The following is a 17,753-nucleotide window of genomic DNA, read 5'->3' on the forward strand; positions in this document are numbered from 1 at the left end:
CCCTCTCCGGCTGGCTTTCCAGTACGGTGCCCGGTAACACCGTGTAGTAACCGTGGCTGCAGCTTCGTGCGGGTTCACGGTAGCAGCATGCAGAAACGCTCCGCTGTAGCAGAGGGTGTAAGAGGCTGCTGCGAGCTGCTGCAGAGTCGCACAGGCTGTGTTTGGGTTCATGCTCCTCGAATGTTGCAGGTACTCTTCACTTGGCATGACTTGACAGACTGTAGTTTTCTGACAGCTCGGTGGAGCTTGTTTCAACACATTTTCCTCAAAACAAAAAAGGCCAGGACCACCTTTTTGTTGAATAAATCACAAGACACCAGCAGCGCTAGCAGCAGGGCCCTCTGGAGGTCTCTAGCCAAGTGTCCTGCTCCGAGGAAGACTATTGCCAGCAGTTGGTAGAAGTCAGCTGCGTTTCCATCCTGCTGAGGCTTGACAGCTGCCTAGCATGGTGATTTCCACCTCTCTGGTGCCCTGTTCCACATTCTTGAAGAAAGAGTTTCCTCATGTCCATCATCAAGCCCGTGGAAGTATCTGGACAAGCATGTCTGGGCACCGTCCAGCATCTCTCAAAATTAAATGTGTTTCTTACAAGTGGCAAGTACATGAGCCTAGAAAGAAAGCTCCTTGGAGCTGCCCTGTAACGTTGTCTCAGCCAGCAGCAGCGATGACAGGAGGATTAAATGTTGTCCTTCAGTAAGGACAGCAGCAGTCAGGAAGGCAGTAATAACCTTGCTGTTCCCTTGGGCACTCCAGGCAGCCTACTCACAGCTGACTGGAAAAGGGTCCGTGGGCACCAAGTGACCCAAGGAATAGGTGAGACTGACAGCTGACCAAGCAAAATTCTACTGGCGGTCTGGCAGACCTGCATGTATCTGATTAGCCCTGTGAGCCTCAGAGTACTTCAGGGACATCGGGTGACACTCAAGTGGTTTTCAAGTGCTTTAAATAACTCCTGCCAGTAGTCCTTAATTCTACTCTTTAATGTTACTTCTTACTTCATCTCATGAAAGTTACTGCAAGGAGAAGTGAATCTATGTTCTTCTCATTGGTGAAACCTGCTTCCCAACACGCGCAGGCACCACTCCCACTTCCACTCCCACTTCCCCCAGCCCTCGTGGTCTGCTGATTTCCGCGGCCTCCAGCGCTGCTTGGTGCGCTGCCAAAGCGCTGGTGTTTGGAACTGGGCTTTCATCCAGCATGTTTGGATACTCCTTCAATGTTCTTTGAATGACTGCTTACAGGTACTTTTACAGATTAATATGCCATCTGTGGTCTTTGAGGAAGTGTACCGTGTCCCATCCCTTGACCTCTGACAACATTGCTGTTTCTTAGTCTCAGGACCAGCACTTTTCTGTGAGATGAGGCACTGCATGTGGCTGCTTCTCTTGGTTTGTGTTGGGGTTTGGGCCAGCTGGAACTCTCTAGATTGATGTTTTGTCACCTGATTCCACGAACTATAGCTATTCGATGCTACACAAAAGCAAGTGCACACACTTTTTTATTACTGGCAGTGGTGAAAACCTGCAGAGCATGGTGTCAGTTTTTAATGCCGTGCTGAGAGAGCAGAAACAGGAAGAGAATGCCCAGGAAATATGGCTGTTGCTATCACTGTGAGGGTCTCCACTCATCTTTAAAAACTGAAATGGTCAGCAATCTCCAGGAGTGATCCTGAATCTGGACAAATCTACCTTGCTGTGGGACAAAGGAGTTTCCTTTTTCTGGCAGGACAAGGAATTTACTTCAGGCCTCAGTATCTCTTTGCCCTTCCCAAGCAGCTTCTACTAATCACCTGAAAGCACCTTTGGAAGATGGGCATCACTTTTGCTATGAGGAAGCTCAAGGAGAAAGGGTTATCCTGCATCCAAGGTGCATGACCAGAGATGTCTGCTTCCTCTTTTCTGTTCACTTACATGTTTCTGCATTCTTTCTGACACCTTCTGCAAGTCAGTCTAATAGTCACCTTGTGCTTTGGTTAAACCTGATGTTGTGAGCATCACAATGACAATCCTGGTGTCCATGACACTACTGCCATCACTGCTGATATTCTCAGTCAACATAAATTACCTTCCCTCATAAATTACCTTCCCTAATGAGAAAACCCAGCTTTCAAAGGTTCCAGGCTCTCCAGACATCTTTTATGGATCAGTTAGCAAGAGGAAACCCGGCAATGTGACTCTCAGCAGACAATCCATTCTTCAGAGTTTGCAAATCAGTCCACAGTTTCCATGTTTCACTGCTGCCAGCAAATACCTGGACTTCTGCTAGTAGAATCCGTGTTTCCTTTCTTTCAGCTTTGAATTGGGCACTAGTGGGGAAAGTTCCCCCTGGTGCATTAAGAGTCAGACCTTGACCGTGACTCAGGGTAGAGTCAATTTGATTTCTTGTGACACTGTTATGTATGTCACACCTTAAATTTAGCAAGCATTAGTAAAAGAAGTCACAGCACAGTGTTTGATACAAACATCAGAGGGTTAGGAAGTGTCTAGCACATTTTTCCACAGGTCCATTGTAGCACCTTACCATGAATGCCTTCTATGTTTTGTGTGAGTGGTATACAAACACTGCCACTTTTTTCCATGGGACCACTGTCTTGCTCACACTCAACATGGCTGTGGAAGTAGAGCGGGGCCTTGTGATGAAAGGAGCCTTTGTTGCACCCAAGGATCGTTTGCACTCTGCACAAACATGAGTACGCAATCATACACGTATGGGTAAATATAAGTATATAAATTGATGTGCGTAATGGCACGCCTGCTTTGGTATAGAGATAAGATGTCTTATTGAACCTGTGAATGAGGAAATAGAAATACAGGCCTTAAAGGAAAAATACATACATTCATATTCTTAGGCAAGGTCGGCTCCACCCTCTCCACCTTATAACCACTGCAATCTTCACCTGAGCTCAACCTCTGGGGAGTCCTTAGAGATCTGATTTACCAGTCGTACTCAAATCAACTTCTAACTCCCTGGCCTCATTGTGGTGCTGATGTTCTTTTTTGGTGAAGCTAAGTTTTAGCCTTTTTCTCCCTACAAAAACTACTGTGTGACTATACTGCTTTGCTGCACATCCACAATGTCTAATGATTCACAAGTCTGATTTGTATCAAACTTGGCAGTTGAAAGAGATCATAAACATCCAAAATACTTGCTGAAACAAGCTATCAGGGTGCGACAGAGTCACAGTTCACTAGTAATGTGGCAAGACATTTGTGGCTAGGCATCAAAGTATGAGGGGGAAGAGGGAGGTTACAGGCCCTGTACTCTCAGAAGAAGAGCAAAATTCTCAAGAAGCATGGCACAATCCAGGAAAGGATGTGAATATGTGCCAAACGGGGGTTTATGACTCCTGGAAGGATTTGTTTCAGTGTGATCTAGCTTTCCAGGTCCATGCTGCAGTCAGTGTTTTAGCCATGGGGTTAGCACCAACTGCTGCCATGGGTCAACCACTTCTCACCTGAAGAGGAGTGTGTGATCACCACCAGTGCTGCAGGGGTGTATCCACATGGAAATGTTCTGTGTCCTGGTCCACAGCAAAACATGGGCCCCCTGAGTGCATGGCCTTTTGGAGTTGAAGGTGGCTAGGACAATAGAGGTGCAGGAGCTGGTTTAATCTCTCAAGTATCTCTGTGTATGAAGCCTCACAAGCACTTTCCTGTCCAGGGAGGCCGCAGAAACACAATCCCCGCAGCAACTCTCCTACCAGCTTACCCCAAGCTCAACATACATCATGTTGCTGGCTTCTCCAGGGAGACCAGGAGTTGGGGTTTGTGATTCCTCTCTTCAGTGTGCTTGTGGCAGCCCTGGGCATCCCTGGGGACAGCAGCAGGCTCCACACATGTGAGCAGCCTTGGATTGCACTGGGGTGAAGCCCACAGTGCCAGCTGCTCACAAGAGCAAAAAACATGCAGTTTACCTCCCCAGGGCAGGAAAGTGGTGCCTGGGATGAGCACAGCTTGGGCAAGAAGCAACTGAGATGAGAGGTAGGAAGCTAGGTTTGGGATTTGGGGAAGGGCAGATGAAGAGGGAGGTGGACAGCAGTGGGTGGCAGTGGTGGTGTGCACCTCGTGCTCATGGGGTGCCGGTTCACAAGTGCCCTCTGCTGGCACTGTGCACCCCAAGAGCTGTTAATGCTCTGTGTGCATGCACGCTGTGGATTCCAACAGTGCACCGTGCTCTGCAGCTATGCTCTGGTGTTAATTTACTGCAGCTCCCTTAGTAGAAATGCTGCTTCCAGAAGTGCCAGTGGGACAGACGTATGGTCCCTCTTCAGCGGCATGGGATGAGGTGTGTGAGGTCATTGCTCTCTGCGAGGCATGCAAAACCCCAGGGATGTCCCCAATGTCTGTCTCTCCCCGTGTCTCTCCCTGATGCCGGGTGATGCTGAGCGGGTGGGTGGGTGAACGTCACTGCTGCACAGTGCCGCACCAGACATCCACATTCCTCTGTTGTTGTTTTTTCCAGCACCAGAGTGGCAGCAGTGTGGAGCTGCACATTTCCGCAGGGCAGGGGCCAGAGGCAAGGGGAACGGCTCTGTGCTGCTCAGGTCACCCTGCTGCAGAGTGTTCCAGCTGGTCCCCCAGCTCTCAGGACCCTGCTCCAAATGGCCACCGCTTGCTGCTGTGTGAGCTGCAGAGGTCTTCTGACAAGGTGCTGGTTTAGGAGGACGGTTGGTAAGAGCAGGCTTCAGCTGGAAGGACAGATAGTAGGCAAGGTATGCAGACAGCAGAGGAGCAAGTGAAAAGAGGCAGAAAGCTCTGGAGATCCAATAGTAACATCCAACTGTCCTTTGCTAAAAGCCCAGAGGAATCAAATCAAGGACAGCACTGTCTCCATGGAAAGTAGTCTCATGAGAGACCAGACAACAAGCTTTATCTACAATTTGCAATGGTCATTACTTGAAATAAAGGCTTGAAATTGTTCCAGCTTGGCAGAGCATGAAACTCACATTTGACATCACCTTACAAACCTGTACGTCTTTTTGCACTGTTCCTCTTTCATTTCTGCTGCTAACAGTGAAACAGTTCTGTGGCGTGGTTTTGCATGGTGCATCAATTTAGGAAGGGTGCCAAGCAGCCCTGGAATAGCAGATGCTGGCATAGACGAGCTCCTGCTAACCTCCTTGCCCCCTTAACAGGACTGACGGGTCCTCCTGCAGACTGAGGATGTCCCAAACTTGTGACAGGAATGGTGCATGAGCCTGTATTTCCCCACCATCCCCATGGCACTGATTCTCCCTTTTGTGTCAGTTGTAGGCAATCCTGTGACAAATGCATGTGTGATTGTTTTTACCTGGATGGTGCTAAGCTGTGTCTCAGGTGCCATTTTGTGTGCTTACTTTGGCAGAGAAGTGAGGATAATCATCTACAAGAGGCACACAGTCATGTCTGTCAGAATACAGAGAGGTGCCTGCCAAGCTCTGGTTGTGTCGGGGCTGAAGAGTACAAGAGAAAAAAGTAACTTCATCTGCAGAGAAACTCATCACCTAGCAAGAAGCCATATTCTACCTGCATTTACTTTCATCTAAGTTAAGAGAAACTTCCACCTTTTCTTAGTTACAATCTTTGTAATTTTTAACCCGAATGGTTCCTTTAGCTGTTTGAGGATTTTTTAATGGCTAGACATCATGGCTGACCCCAAGGTATGGTGCCACACACATCCCATTCTAGCCAACAATATAAGGTTAAATGGGCTTTGGCAAAATCTGGCTCCAAAACCAGCTGAGGTTGGACCACTTCCACATTTGCCCAGTTCCTTGTGAGGCTCACCTTCTGTTGGTTTGGATGGCTCCTGTTGTAATACTTCCTATAACATACAGTCCAAATTATGTGTTACAGCAACTTAAACATAAATCCATTACAAGGGTCCTCAGGCTTCGTGCTTGTCATCAGCAGTGTATTTCTTTTTCGTGCACCGCTTTGCCTCCCAGAACAGACAGCATCAAGAACAGCATCTGTCCAGAGGTACTCAGACCTGGCTGGGCCCTTGAACAGTGTACTTTCCAGAGCAGAATCTGGGATGAAGGTTACACACAAAGATGTAGTTTGGTGCCAGTGTTGAGCTCATTTTGCCTGACAGGTTCACAAAGGAGAAATTCTGCATTAGCACCTGGCTACTCAAAAGTAAGCTGCTTGCAATGCTTCTAGTTGTGATCTGATCTGCCAGGACAGATGTAGATGGCCATAGCGTGAGAGTAAAAAAGTAAAGCAAAGATGTGAGTTAACTGGGGATATTGCTATCTCAACAGAAATGACATGCCCCAGAGAACTTTGCTCTGCAAATTGCAGAGTTCACTCTGCACCTTTGAAGAGGAATAGAAACCAAAAGGTACGGGAATGTGCTGGAAGAAACCGGCTGAGTTTCACTGGAGGTGATGGTGCCCTTCTTTTCCATTACATTTGTTATGGCTCCCTCCTGGTGTTAATTTGTACATATCCAAGTAGTTAATAGGTCATTTGGAAAAAATGATACCTGCACAGTAGGTGGGCTCTGAAGTCAGAAGTAGCAGGCCAGCTCAAGGACACACAGTTCTGCTTTTAGTATCTACGTGCAAGACCTGCTTCTCTCTTCTCTGGCAATTTAGCTAAAAGGAAAGTGCTGAGCAGCACATGTGCCTGCACATTCACTGTATAAACAGCACACTGAAGACCATTTCATTCCTTGATTTTTTTTTCAGATGGATGCTGCACCCCTGGATGCGTAGAAGAAGTTGGAAACAAGTGTGAACATTACCAGCAGAGATGTGGAAAGTTGGCCGGGCACAACTGGGTGACCCTACTGTCAAAGATTCACACAAATGCAGCATCACCAAACAGCATTCCCTCAATGCATGGAGAAACAAAAAGATTTCCCTGATTCTCTTACATTACATCCCTCTTTACATTCATCCACGCTGGGGTAGCTTTGTGGCAAACTCGGAAGACCAGGCATCTCCTGCAAAAGCCCAGGGATCTCCTCCAGGAATACTTGCCAAGAGCAGCTGTCTATTTGAACGGGAGCGCTGGCATATGTTCTGCCCATTCTCTTCCAGCATGGTTCTAAACACAGGATGATAACAGCATTCAATGCTACACAAGATGGAATCAGCAATGCTGAGAAAGAAGAAGGTATAAAAGATTGAGGTGCAGTACAGTTTTGCGTACCCAGAAACAAACTCCAGAGAGAAAGACACTCTGAAATCAGATTTTTTTGTGAATTACAGCGGGTACAAAATCCCAGATGAACAAGAGTGAACATTGGTATGTTTGGGACAGCTGATATACCTGCCCCTGCTGCCAGCATCCATGTTACCTGAGTGGGCTCAGAGCAGGAGGGCACAGTCCCAGCATGGCTAGCTCAGAGCTCTGGCCGTCCAGACCAGGCACAAAGCCTCATCCCCTCCTGCACGCCAGCACAGTGACTGGGCATTTACTGGGGAAAAAAGTAAATCTGTGGGTTTTCTGCTGTTTTATCCGTTACACTGAGGATTTGGACAGCTGTCCCTCATGTGTGAGAAGGAAGGTCAACTTCACCCATAAACTAACAGCTTCAGGGCATTTGTGGACTGCAGGTGCATTCAGAGCATGTCTTGCAGCCCAGAGGCTTGAACAAACAGAGGCAAACCCAAGGGAGAGGAGAAGCAGGTGCCCTTGAATTGGGACAAGCCACAGCAACTCCTGCCCAGCTACATTTGCCCCAGCTGGCAGCTGAAGCAGAAGAAGAGGTGTGCAATGGATGCTCCCTGAACCTGCTGCACCTCCGAGGTCCAGCGCGCAGCCTGGCTTGGTGGGAAGCTCTGATCAATGCCACCTTGGCTCTGTCCCCTCCACTGGTGGGAGTGTCAGCAGGCAGAAGGACTTGCCCATGTACTCACCTTGTCCTGCACTCTCGTGGCCAAAGGTGTCACTGGGAATTTTTTGAATCCTGAAAGATATAATGAACATTACTCACTGCCTGCCACGTGGGAGTATTTACCGACAGTAATAGAGGAGGGAGGCAGCTGAAGGTGTGGTCTGGATCCCGAAAGTGTGCAGAAACTCCCGGGAAGTGGTAATGGCTGATCTCTGCCCCAGTTACACAGGGACACCTCCTCACACCTGATATTTTGGCTACTCTGTATATCCAAAGGAAAAAACTCTGGTCACCTGCATCTCTGCTTTTTGTGTGTGTGTGTGCAAATCATGAAGAATAAATTGGTCCTTGTCTCTCTTACTCTTGGGGAGACCTCAGGGTGAGTGGAGAGGCAGAATGAAGACTTTCATCATCTCTGTGAAATCCATAGATGGGAGGGACCTAAGGATGAAAATGAGTGCAGTACTTGGCCTCCTCTTCTTAACTTGCCCCCTCATGCAACCAGAGGATAGACTGTGAGCTCTGGGCTTGGCAATGTAGCGCTCTGTTCCTGGGGCTCAGCCGTGTTTGTGGGTCCCTGGCATTTGCTGGTGTACAGAATCCCTGGGAGGGGCAGCAGAACAGGAGTTAAAATATCAGTGGAGGCACAGCAAGCCGGGAGGCCGAGAACAGACATGAAATCCAGGAAAGACAAGAGATAACAGCAAGGAACTGGCAGGTGCTGGGTGGAGTGGTGACGACACCAAGGCCACACCACAGATAAGGCCACCAGGCAGACGTGGTGCAAGAGCGATGTGATGCAATCCAGCCTGGCCTCCTGCCATTGGTGCCCAGCCAGATGAAAAGCCTGCAAACAGCACCACGGTCACCCAGGAGGCAGAGGCGTGATAAGGGCCCAAGATGTGATGAGTGATCCTGGGTGGGTGGCAAGGACATGGGTGGTGGGTGCCAGTGAGCTTGTGAGAACACACACAAAGGCAGGGACAATGACATGAGGGAACAAGCGTGATATCCTTTTTGGAAGCAGAAGTCTCCTTCCTTGTCATTGACACCTGCAGCAGTGTTTTTCTGCCTTGCTGGCTGGCAACAAGACTAAGTCTCTGGCTCTGCAGACAAATGCAGAACCTTCATACCTGCCCCTCCTGCCCTTCTCACATGTCTGCAGCTGGCAGGGTCACAGGGAGGAGGCAGCAGAGCCAGAACCCTTGCTCCTTCCCCACAAAAAGCTGGAGGGGAGTCCAAGGGCAGCCCAAATACAGGGGGTGGGGAGCAGCTCCCTCATGTGCCGCTGTACTGCTGGGAGCCCATGGCCCTCCAGGGAGAGTAGAAGGGTGTCCCTCTTTGTGATACCTGCAACGTGGAGAAAGAAAACCCAGGCTCAAATGAGTGACTGTCTCAGATGTAGCTGGAGCTGCGTGGCCAACAGGAGGGTGAGCAGCCACAAGAAAACCTCCCATCTCATCCAAGGAAGAAGTTCCCCACCTGTTCTTTGAGTGGGGCAGTAGACAGGACTTTTGTCAAGGGCCACAAGCCTGTGCTTCAGAGAAAAGCAGGAAAAGATAGAACAGTTTGCAAGAAGTGATTTCCCCTTTGTCATCTCTTAGCATGTCATTTTAATTTGCTCTGGGAAGGCAACGGCATTTGCATACCACTGAGGAAGGAGGTGAAGGAAGATCAAGGCTTGTGTCAGCCAACAGCATTTCCTTAGCACTGCATGACCTGCTGATCCAGCACAAAGGGGATGCAGAGCTTTCCTGCCACCTCCCATCCAGGGAAAACCATCTGGAGCACACAGTGTGTCCCAGCTGCTGCCAGCATGACCCAAGGAGCCAGGCCATGCTCAGGACTGGCAGCACAGTATGCATCTCTGCAGCAGTGGCACTGGAGGCATTATGATCAGCATTTGAGTGGGGTTTTGGTAATAAAAACATTGAAGAAGACTGTAAAAGTGCATGATAGCCCACATCCTGGGCTGTGGTGAGTGTTGGTGTGGGAGCAGCTTGCAGGAGGTGGCCCAATTACATCCAAATATTTGAGTGTTGGCTGGCACCAGATTTGCGAGATGGGCACCCAAGGAAATACATCTGCATGTGCCAGAGAATGAGAGTTGCTCTGGCCCCAGGACCCAGCCTGCTGGTGTCGGTCTGAGCAGGGGTTTCTGCTGGAAAGGGAATGAGGGTGAAGGTCAGGTTGAACACAGGTGAGCAGTGCTGTTGCACAGCAAATAATACAAACTGCCTGCTGGCCTGCAGGAGGAGAGAGATGACCAGCCTCCCCCATGCTCACCCACCAAACCTAGTGCACAAAAAGGTTTGATCAGGGCATCTGCAGCTTTGTACTTGGCCCACCAAGGATGGAGATATTCCAACTCTCTGCTGGTCCAGGCTGCTAACCCTCCAGAGTAAGGTTTCCATCCTAACTCCTGATCTGAATATCTCAGAACTGCAGTTTGTGCCTGTTCCTTTTTATTCTATCATCTGGCACTACCAAGAGGAGGTTGGCTCCGACAACTGCCCTTCCAGCAGTTGTAGGCTACTATCAGATTCCCCCTTGGCCTCCCCTCTACCAGACTAAACAAGCCCAACAGGCCCCCATGTGCCTCAGGAGCAACTGCTAATGCAGTTAAATATTTACTTTAGTTGAGAGATTTCCAAAGTGGAATAATAATAAAAGCCAAAGGTTACTGAACTGTGTAAATTCAGTGAAGAGGGAATACAAAACATGTGTAAAGCCACCTCGACAGAGCAGAGGAATGGTTCTGCAAGGGGAACGCTGGATCGGTCACCTTCCCAAAACCCAGTCACAGCCCTGCTGAGTTGGGTGGAAGGATCAGCCAAGGGCGAGAATGGAAGCAGCCTCATGCAGGGCCTGTATCATTCTGTCCATGGGGGATGCTCATCAAGCCATTCCCTCTTGCTTCAGCCAGCTGAGACCAGCGTGTACCTTCCTAAGCCTCAGGTAAGACTGTGGGGAAGAAACAATCTGAGCACGGTCATGGTCAGCCCCTCAGTAAGTGCAAATGTGCATGCTTCACCGTGGTTCACCAGAGGAAGGTGGGAATGGATGTGGAAAATTGAGATTCTCAGAAAGAAGTGGTGAGAATGCTCACACAGAAAGACTGATGTTGAGCACCCAGTCTTTCAGGTGAAGTAGCTGGCACCTTCTTGGGTGGTGGTGCTTGCTGAGAAGTCCTTCGCTGAAGAGTTGGTGTCTCTTACCACTGAGGATACTCTCTGAACTCTGTTCCCTCCCTGCTTTGCGTGCCACGTCTGCATATTTAAACTGGGTATCCATGCACCCAGCCCCCTTCTATCACACTGAGTCTTCTGATTAAGATCATTTTGCTCTGTTAATCTCAGCTGCAACTATTAATGTGACCAAGTTGCTGGGCAGAGTCAGGGGATGCCCATGATTACAGGTAGATAAGCACTGGCAGCAGCTGCACCTGCAACTCTCTGCTCCCACTCAGCTGAATTTCTCTCCAACCCCTCTGCACTCCCAGCCTGTCCCATCCCACCCAGTGACAGGGTGGCCTTGCCACAGCACAATGTCAGCCCTCCTTATGTGTTTGAAATCCCCTCCTGGGGTCCTGCCCAGTGTGTCAGGCAGCTGAGTATTCCCCTCTCATGGGATAATGCTCAGGCCACAGCGCAGCCCCCCAAATCAGCCTGAATTTCCTGGCTTTTCGCTGTGAAGTCTCCCAGCCAAAAAGGACATACCTGCCTCATACAAAGAAAAGCAGCTGCAAAGCTAGAGGGCTGGTTTTGGTGAGATATCCCCAGGGGTACGCTGGGTGAACAGAGCAGAGTGGCAGACTGCACAGCAGAAGGATTGCAAAGCAGCCTCCTGTGCCAGCACCCAGACCTGGTTGGTTTATCTGTTGCGTGAGAGTGTCCAAGTGATCCCTCTGGGTGCACAGTCCAGCTGTTGTTCCCAGTGCAGATCAAATGCTGCTCAAAATGCTGCTTTTCCCAGTGCCACTGAGATAAGCCAGTGCTCTCCACTATAAAGGCAGCCGTGAGCCGAGTGAGGTGTGCGAGTGCATGTGCCTGGACTAGCCATGCCTGTGAGGGAGCTGCTGCTGGTGGCACTGGTGGCTCTTGTTGCTGCTGGTGGTGGTAAGTCTGCTCTGCTGCTGGCAGCTGGCTCTTCGGTGGTGGGCTGGGAACTATGGAGGGACCAAAAATGGGTGGGAGGGCTGAAAGACTCAGTAACTCTCGCTTGGAGAGGAGGTGAGGAGGGCAAGTGAACACAGCGGCAGTGTGGTGGGGAAGAAGGACTAGAGCAAACACACTGTGTCATATTAGCAGTTCAGAACAAGGGTTATGGGCTGGTTCATCAGCCATACTGCACGTGGGAGATCGATGCGATAGGAATCAGCCTGTGATGCTGAATGGGAATGCGAACCAGGATCTGGGAGGACAGCATGTACACAGGGGTGGCAGCCACTGTTGTTCCAGCCTCCATGAAGACCTGCAAGCTTTTAAAAGAGCTCAGCATATTCAGGTGGGAGGCAGCTGTTCGTAGGCTTTGGAGAAACGGTGCTACCTGGGTGCATGTAGTGGTGGTCCAGCAGCAGCCTGCATGCAAGCCCTCACACTCCATGGATGTTTGTGCACCACACAGGTGGGCTGTGAACTGTTGCTACTGCTCTGCCTGACTGCAGAAAAGGAATCCACCCAACACAGTTCTCGCTGAGGATGACCTAATCTGATTGAAGATGTCCCTGCTCATTGCAGAGGGGTTGGACTAGATGTGTCACGCTCTTTCCATACTCACAGGTTTCTGCTTTGTTTCAGGGGAAGAGCTGAATGGAGGGAATGGCCTGAGAAGGGTAAGAGGTTTCTGTTTTACCTTGTTCATGGCTTGAGACGGGATTTAGCGCCTGGCATGCCTGGGAGAAAGGTTGTTCCCAGCAATCATCCCCAGCCTCATGCGTACTGGTTCTCCAGCATCAAACCTGCCTGAAAGTCCAGGTTGTGAGTCCCTCTGAGGGATGTGGTGACCTCTCCTCGCTGCTGTCATGCTCTGTGTGCATGTCCTGCCCTGTCCAGGGCAGAGGGAACCAGGCCACCAGTGACACTTGCTCCTGCCTGGGTGCTGCGGGAAGAAGGGATCGATGCTGCTGGCACTGAAATGTGTGCTGTGGTTTCTCCTTTCCAGCCGGTGTGTGGAGACCAGGTTGAGCTGCAGGTCTGCCCCCTCCTGCTCTTGCCTGTCTGTGGGACCGATGGCAACACCTACGCCAATGAATGCCTGCTCTGTGTGCAGCAAATGTAAGCTCATAACCTTGGCAGAGACCTCCAGGGGTCCGATTTTGGATGTCTGAAACTGGGCACGTGTCAAATACCATCATTCAGGCTCCCCCACACCTGGGCAAAGCCATGGCAGACAGGAAGCACACATGTTCCTGCCAGGAAAGCAGAAGAGGACTTTCTCATGTCAGCTGAGCTGGGCTGTGAAGCCTGTGAGCTTTGCCCTCTCACACTGACAAATAGGTGCAGGCATGCTCCCAGACCTTGCTTGCAGGTTCCTGCCCCATCCTTGGCACCACGTTCAGTTACTGCTGTGCAGCTACCGGCAGAGGGATTTAGCTCATTTAGCTCATTGTGTTGACAAGAGACTAAACCCACAGAAGAGCTGAATATTAATCCATTGGATCAGCTTGCTAAATCAGAACACTCTGTGGCTGCATGATCAGCAGATCCAAAAAGTGAGGTCAGGAGTTTGTGGCCAGGAGACCTTCCAACAGGGGTGCCTATAAACTGGCAACAAACCAAGCACTTTGTAGAGGATGGGGAGTTAGAGAAGGGAAAGTTGAACTTAGGCAAAAGATTCACTAGGCATCTAGTCTGGACAGTCAAATAGCACCACTCAAAGAGATGTTTGTGAAGGCAGATGCCCAGTTATGTGCTGCATGGCTCTTTTGGCAGAGCTTCAAGCCAAAGATACCACCATGAACTTGAGGACTAGGGCAACAGGGACCTCATTAAAATCACAAGGGTTTCTTCAGGCAGTGGTTTTGCCCAGGTTGGGAAGTGGTTGTCTAAGCTGTGGATCCTGCTAGAAAGGAACTGAAGATCAAAAGACCTGGTTGAATGCAGGTCAGCCATGCACTTGCATGGCAAATAACACAAACTGTGTGCTGGGCTGCAGGAGGAGAAGGAAGACCAGTTTGCCAAGGGAAGCTGCAAGGAGGTGTGGAGGAGCTGCATCCAGCTAGCCTGGGGAAGGAGAGGCTGGGGGGATCTAGCATCAGCCTACAGTTGCAAACAAGATGGAGCCACATTCTGCTTTGTGGCAGCAGGTGATGCAACAGAGGGCAACAGCCACAAGCAGCAGCCCCAGAGGGTAAAGGTTGGACACGGGGGAAACCCCTTTCCCGGAGGGTGATGCACCACGGAGGTAGGGAGGTCTCCATCCTGGGTGGGTGGTGGTTAGGGCTCAGACAGAGCTGTGGCCACCAAATTGTCACACTGGGGGCAGCCTTGCTGTGAGCATGTTGTGCTGGAGACCCACCATCAGTGCTGCATGTCTGGGGAGGGGACATCCATGGGCCAGGATGACTTGCAGTGACCTCAGATTTTTAGACAGGAAAAGAAGAAAGCAAATTTTGTAATAGTCAGCTCCATTCCACGGGCTGGATGGGAGCCAAGGTATGACTCAGAGAGGATTTTTTTGAGCTCTTACTCTTTTTTCCTACATTATTCTAGGAAAACCAAGCAAGATATTCGGATTTTGAAAGATGGGGAATGTCAAGATACCTGAGTTTTCTGATAGCTTTTCTGACCCTAGAAATAATTGATTAATTGTTCTTTGTGCTGATTACACATTGAAATTAGTGATGGTGAATAATAAAATGCACAATCTTATTTCAACAGCACTTCCTAATGCAAGTCTGAGAGAAAACAGCACAAGCCAGACGTCTCAAAGGGCTACTAAAAGTGTACACTAAATACATTAATTTCAAATCCATACCACATACTAGGGTTCTGCACTGGGAGTATTATTTCACCCACATTCCTGTGAGAAAGGCCATGTGGGAGAAGCAAGAAACACACAGATCCCAGTGAAGAAGGTGCTGAACAAGTGCAGTTTGTTGCGTTTTTTTTTTCTGTAGGAGGCAATTTTGTGAAGGGAAAGTAAAGTTTCTCCAGCGTGGGAGAAGACAACTCCCTGGCTCCCTAGTAAATGTCACCACTTCCAGAACTGACATAAATGTAAATCAGTGTCATCTGCATGTCTCATATTAGAAATCATTCAGCTTTTTATCCAAGAGCCTTTCACAACAGGTATCAGCCCAGATAACACATGGTAGCATGGGAAGTGCCTGAGTGGAGACCCTGAACACAGAGGACCCCAGATCTCCCCTGAGATCTCTCCCTTGAGAGCAACCTCCAAACGCAACTAATTACCCGGAAATGCCCTCTGGGAACTGCACATTCCCAGCTGGTTGCCAGATCTCAGATCTAGGTTGTTCCTGGTGTGAGGGCCATCTTTGGGACTGCGGCAGGGCACAGTCCAGCCCAGGTAACAGTGCCAGTGTGCACTGGCAGTCCTTGCGGCTCCTTCTGCTCTTTCGTCTCCCACTTCTACCAGATGGGACACAACTCCCTTTTCACAAAATACTTGTAGCAAGGCTATACAACTTGGGTGTGCAAGGGGCTCCCTTTCCTCGCAGTGGCAGAGATCAGAGGGCACTGGCTGATCCAGGACTTGCCTCCTGAATTCAGTTCAGTCCTGCAACAGGTGTTGTATGTTTACGGAGTGACTGGTTGAGATTTCTGATCAGCTTTAGCAAAGCACTGGGTTGCTTTGAAAAGTGCTTTGGTGTGAACTGAAACTCATCAAAGACAGGTCTGTGCACACCCACAGCAGATCACACTGCTGCTATACTCACACAACTTATTTGCAGGCGGCTGTGAAAGGGCCCAGGGTGCATCATATGGTCAAGCAAGCTCCCTGAAGTCAGTGACCACCCTGTGAGTCTGGCAGCTGTGCCAGCATCACAGCTACTGTGCTTGGCCAGCTGGTCATGTAATCCATTCCCACACACCTCTTTCAGTCCCACACCTTCCAGGAGCCACCAGGTGAGACACAGCAGCACCATAATGCATGACAAAGCCATTGCTGATAGATTTAATGCTGCAGCTGGAAATAGCATTGAGGAGCATTGGGACACCCATCTGACCCAGTGTCCACCGTTTTCTGGCCCAGAGGCAGCTGCTGTCATTAAAAGCTTTTCTCTCATAAAAATGTCTTCCCAGGCTGAGCAGTCCTAGCCTGATTAGTTGCTCAGAGCTGTCCAGAACTTCGATCATCACTGCTTTCCTCACCTGGACCCTTTCAATTTCTGCAGAGGAAGGGACACTTCTTGCCCACCTGCACACAGCTGCTGCTGTTACACCACCTGGTGCTGTTACACCACCTGGCTCTGCAAGCCCATTTGCCCCCTTCCAGCCTCAGACACTGAGGGAGAGGTGGTCTGGCTGTGTGTTGCTCTCTGTGTTGCTAGGCTTTCCGTGCAGATCTTCAGATGCTGTCTCCCCTGCAATGTAGAGAAGGGCTTTGATGAGATTATCACTCCCCAAACACTCCCGTGGTGAACAACACAAATACATATCCCCCCCTCTGGGGTTTTCTGGTCCCATTCTTGCCAACCCAGCCTCAGACAGGATGCATTCGTAGAACTGTAGAGTCATAGAACAGTTTGGGTTGGAAGAGACCTTCAAAGGCCATCTAGTCCAACCCCCTGCAATGAGCATGGACATCTTCAACTAGATCAGGTTGCTCAAAGCACCATCCAGCCTGGCCTTGAATGTCTCCAGGGATAGGGCATCTGCCACATCTCTGGGAAACTGGGGCCAGTGTTTCACCACCCTCATTGTACAAAATTTATTCCTCAGAAAAAATTCAGACAGGTCAGCTCTGTCCCAGCCCTCTGCCAGGGCTGAGGGGAAGGTTAAGCCCAGCAGAGCATGGTGCGTAACTGGGATCTGTGCTCCCCCTGGGACAAGCACTGGCACCTCAGCCCCTTGCAGTGGTTTGAGCTGCACAGGCAGAGGCTGCAGCCCATCACTTCTTGTTCACTGAGAGCCATCTCTGTTTATTTGCAGAGGCTTGGAAAAAACAACACAGACAATTCAGGGGCTCTTCTGAAGAGGGAAACTGCATGCCTCCAGCACAACATGGAGTATTTACTCAGAAATGGCAGAGCTAAAGCACACACTTGCAGGTCAGACCTGCAAGGTCAATGTGTGGGCTGCCGCAGGGACAGGGTCAGTGACTTGACATGCAGTGAATTCAGAGATACCCATTCTCCCTGGGGACTGGTGGATTTGCCTGTTTATTTCACGCTGCTCAAGAACGAGTGGCAGGCCAAGCGGAGGTGAAAGGAGTGATTTAACACCACCACAGACCTCAGGGGCCAGCACAGGACAGCTGGATCCAGCCCAGGGCAGAGAGCCTGACTCTGAAGCCTGGCAGATCTGTGTCTGGAACAGCCAGGCACAATTCAGGAGGCAATAATAAGACACCTGCCATGCTCTGGTCTGTGACAAGGGTATGCACATGGATTTGGACTTTTGCATACAGTTTTGCCTGTTGATTTTTATCCATCTTTTTCACACCTTTTCATGCTTCGGTCAAGGCAGGGGATGGAAGAGGTTATCTGCTCTCACAGGCACCACAGTTTGTCACACAGAGCTGCTGGTCGTCCTGCTCCCAGAGAAGTGTGTTGCAACCAGGCAAATTACTCCTAAACCTGCCTAAAGTCAGGGAGTGGAGGAGAAGCCTGAAAATTGCTTCTCTGTCATTTTCATGCAAAACGAAACTTAAAAGAAGTGCCCTGACACCCTGCTAGAGTGACAGCGGTATAGGTCCCCCACATGCCCATGCTGGTCTCCCAGAGAACCCTGGGTTCAGGG

General features: G+C 49.9%; 1 protein-coding gene and 1 long non-coding RNA gene across 2 annotated transcripts; one reads left to right on the top strand and one right to left on the bottom strand.

The window, feature by feature from the left end:
* Positions 1 to 6,991: 6,991 nt before the first annotated feature.
* Positions 6,992 to 16,309, bottom strand: LOC309451644. Its single transcript, XR_014186287.1, has 3 exons — positions 16,210 to 16,309; positions 7,850 to 7,899; positions 6,992 to 7,088 (listed from the first exon to the last, which is right to left on the bottom strand). It is a non-coding gene; the product is annotated as an uncharacterized lncRNA (long non-coding RNA).
* Positions 11,867 to 14,651, top strand: SPINK4 (serine peptidase inhibitor Kazal type 4). Its single transcript, XM_082074734.1, has 4 exons — positions 11,867 to 11,942; positions 12,627 to 12,661; positions 12,991 to 13,103; positions 14,541 to 14,651. The coding sequence occupies exons 1-4, from the start codon at positions 11,888 to 11,890 to the stop codon at positions 14,593 to 14,595; spliced, it is 258 nt and encodes an 85-aa protein (XP_081930860.1). The 5' UTR covers positions 11,867 to 11,887; the 3' UTR covers positions 14,596 to 14,651.
* Positions 16,310 to 17,753: the final 1,444 nt, after the last annotated feature.

Source organism: Streptopelia decaocto, assembly GCF_964273445.1.
Source record: "Streptopelia decaocto genome assembly, chromosome: Z".
In the NCBI taxonomy this organism is placed as follows: domain Eukaryota; kingdom Metazoa; phylum Chordata; class Aves; order Columbiformes; family Columbidae; genus Streptopelia; species Streptopelia decaocto.

Excerpts from the sequence above, each read along its gene's own strand:
- SPINK4 (XM_082074734.1), top strand. The coding sequence starts at position 11,888 with ATGCCTGTGAGGGAGCTGCTGCTGGTGGCACTGGTGGCTCTTGTTGCT. Across the intron at positions 12,662-12,990 it reads GAGGGAATGGCCTGAGAAGG|CCGGTGTGTGGAGACCAGGT; the intron begins GTAAGAGGTTTC and ends TCTCCTTTCCAG. Across the intron at positions 13,104-14,540 it reads CTGCTCTGTGTGCAGCAAAT|GAAAACCAAGCAAGATATTC; the intron begins GTAAGCTCATAA and ends ACATTATTCTAG.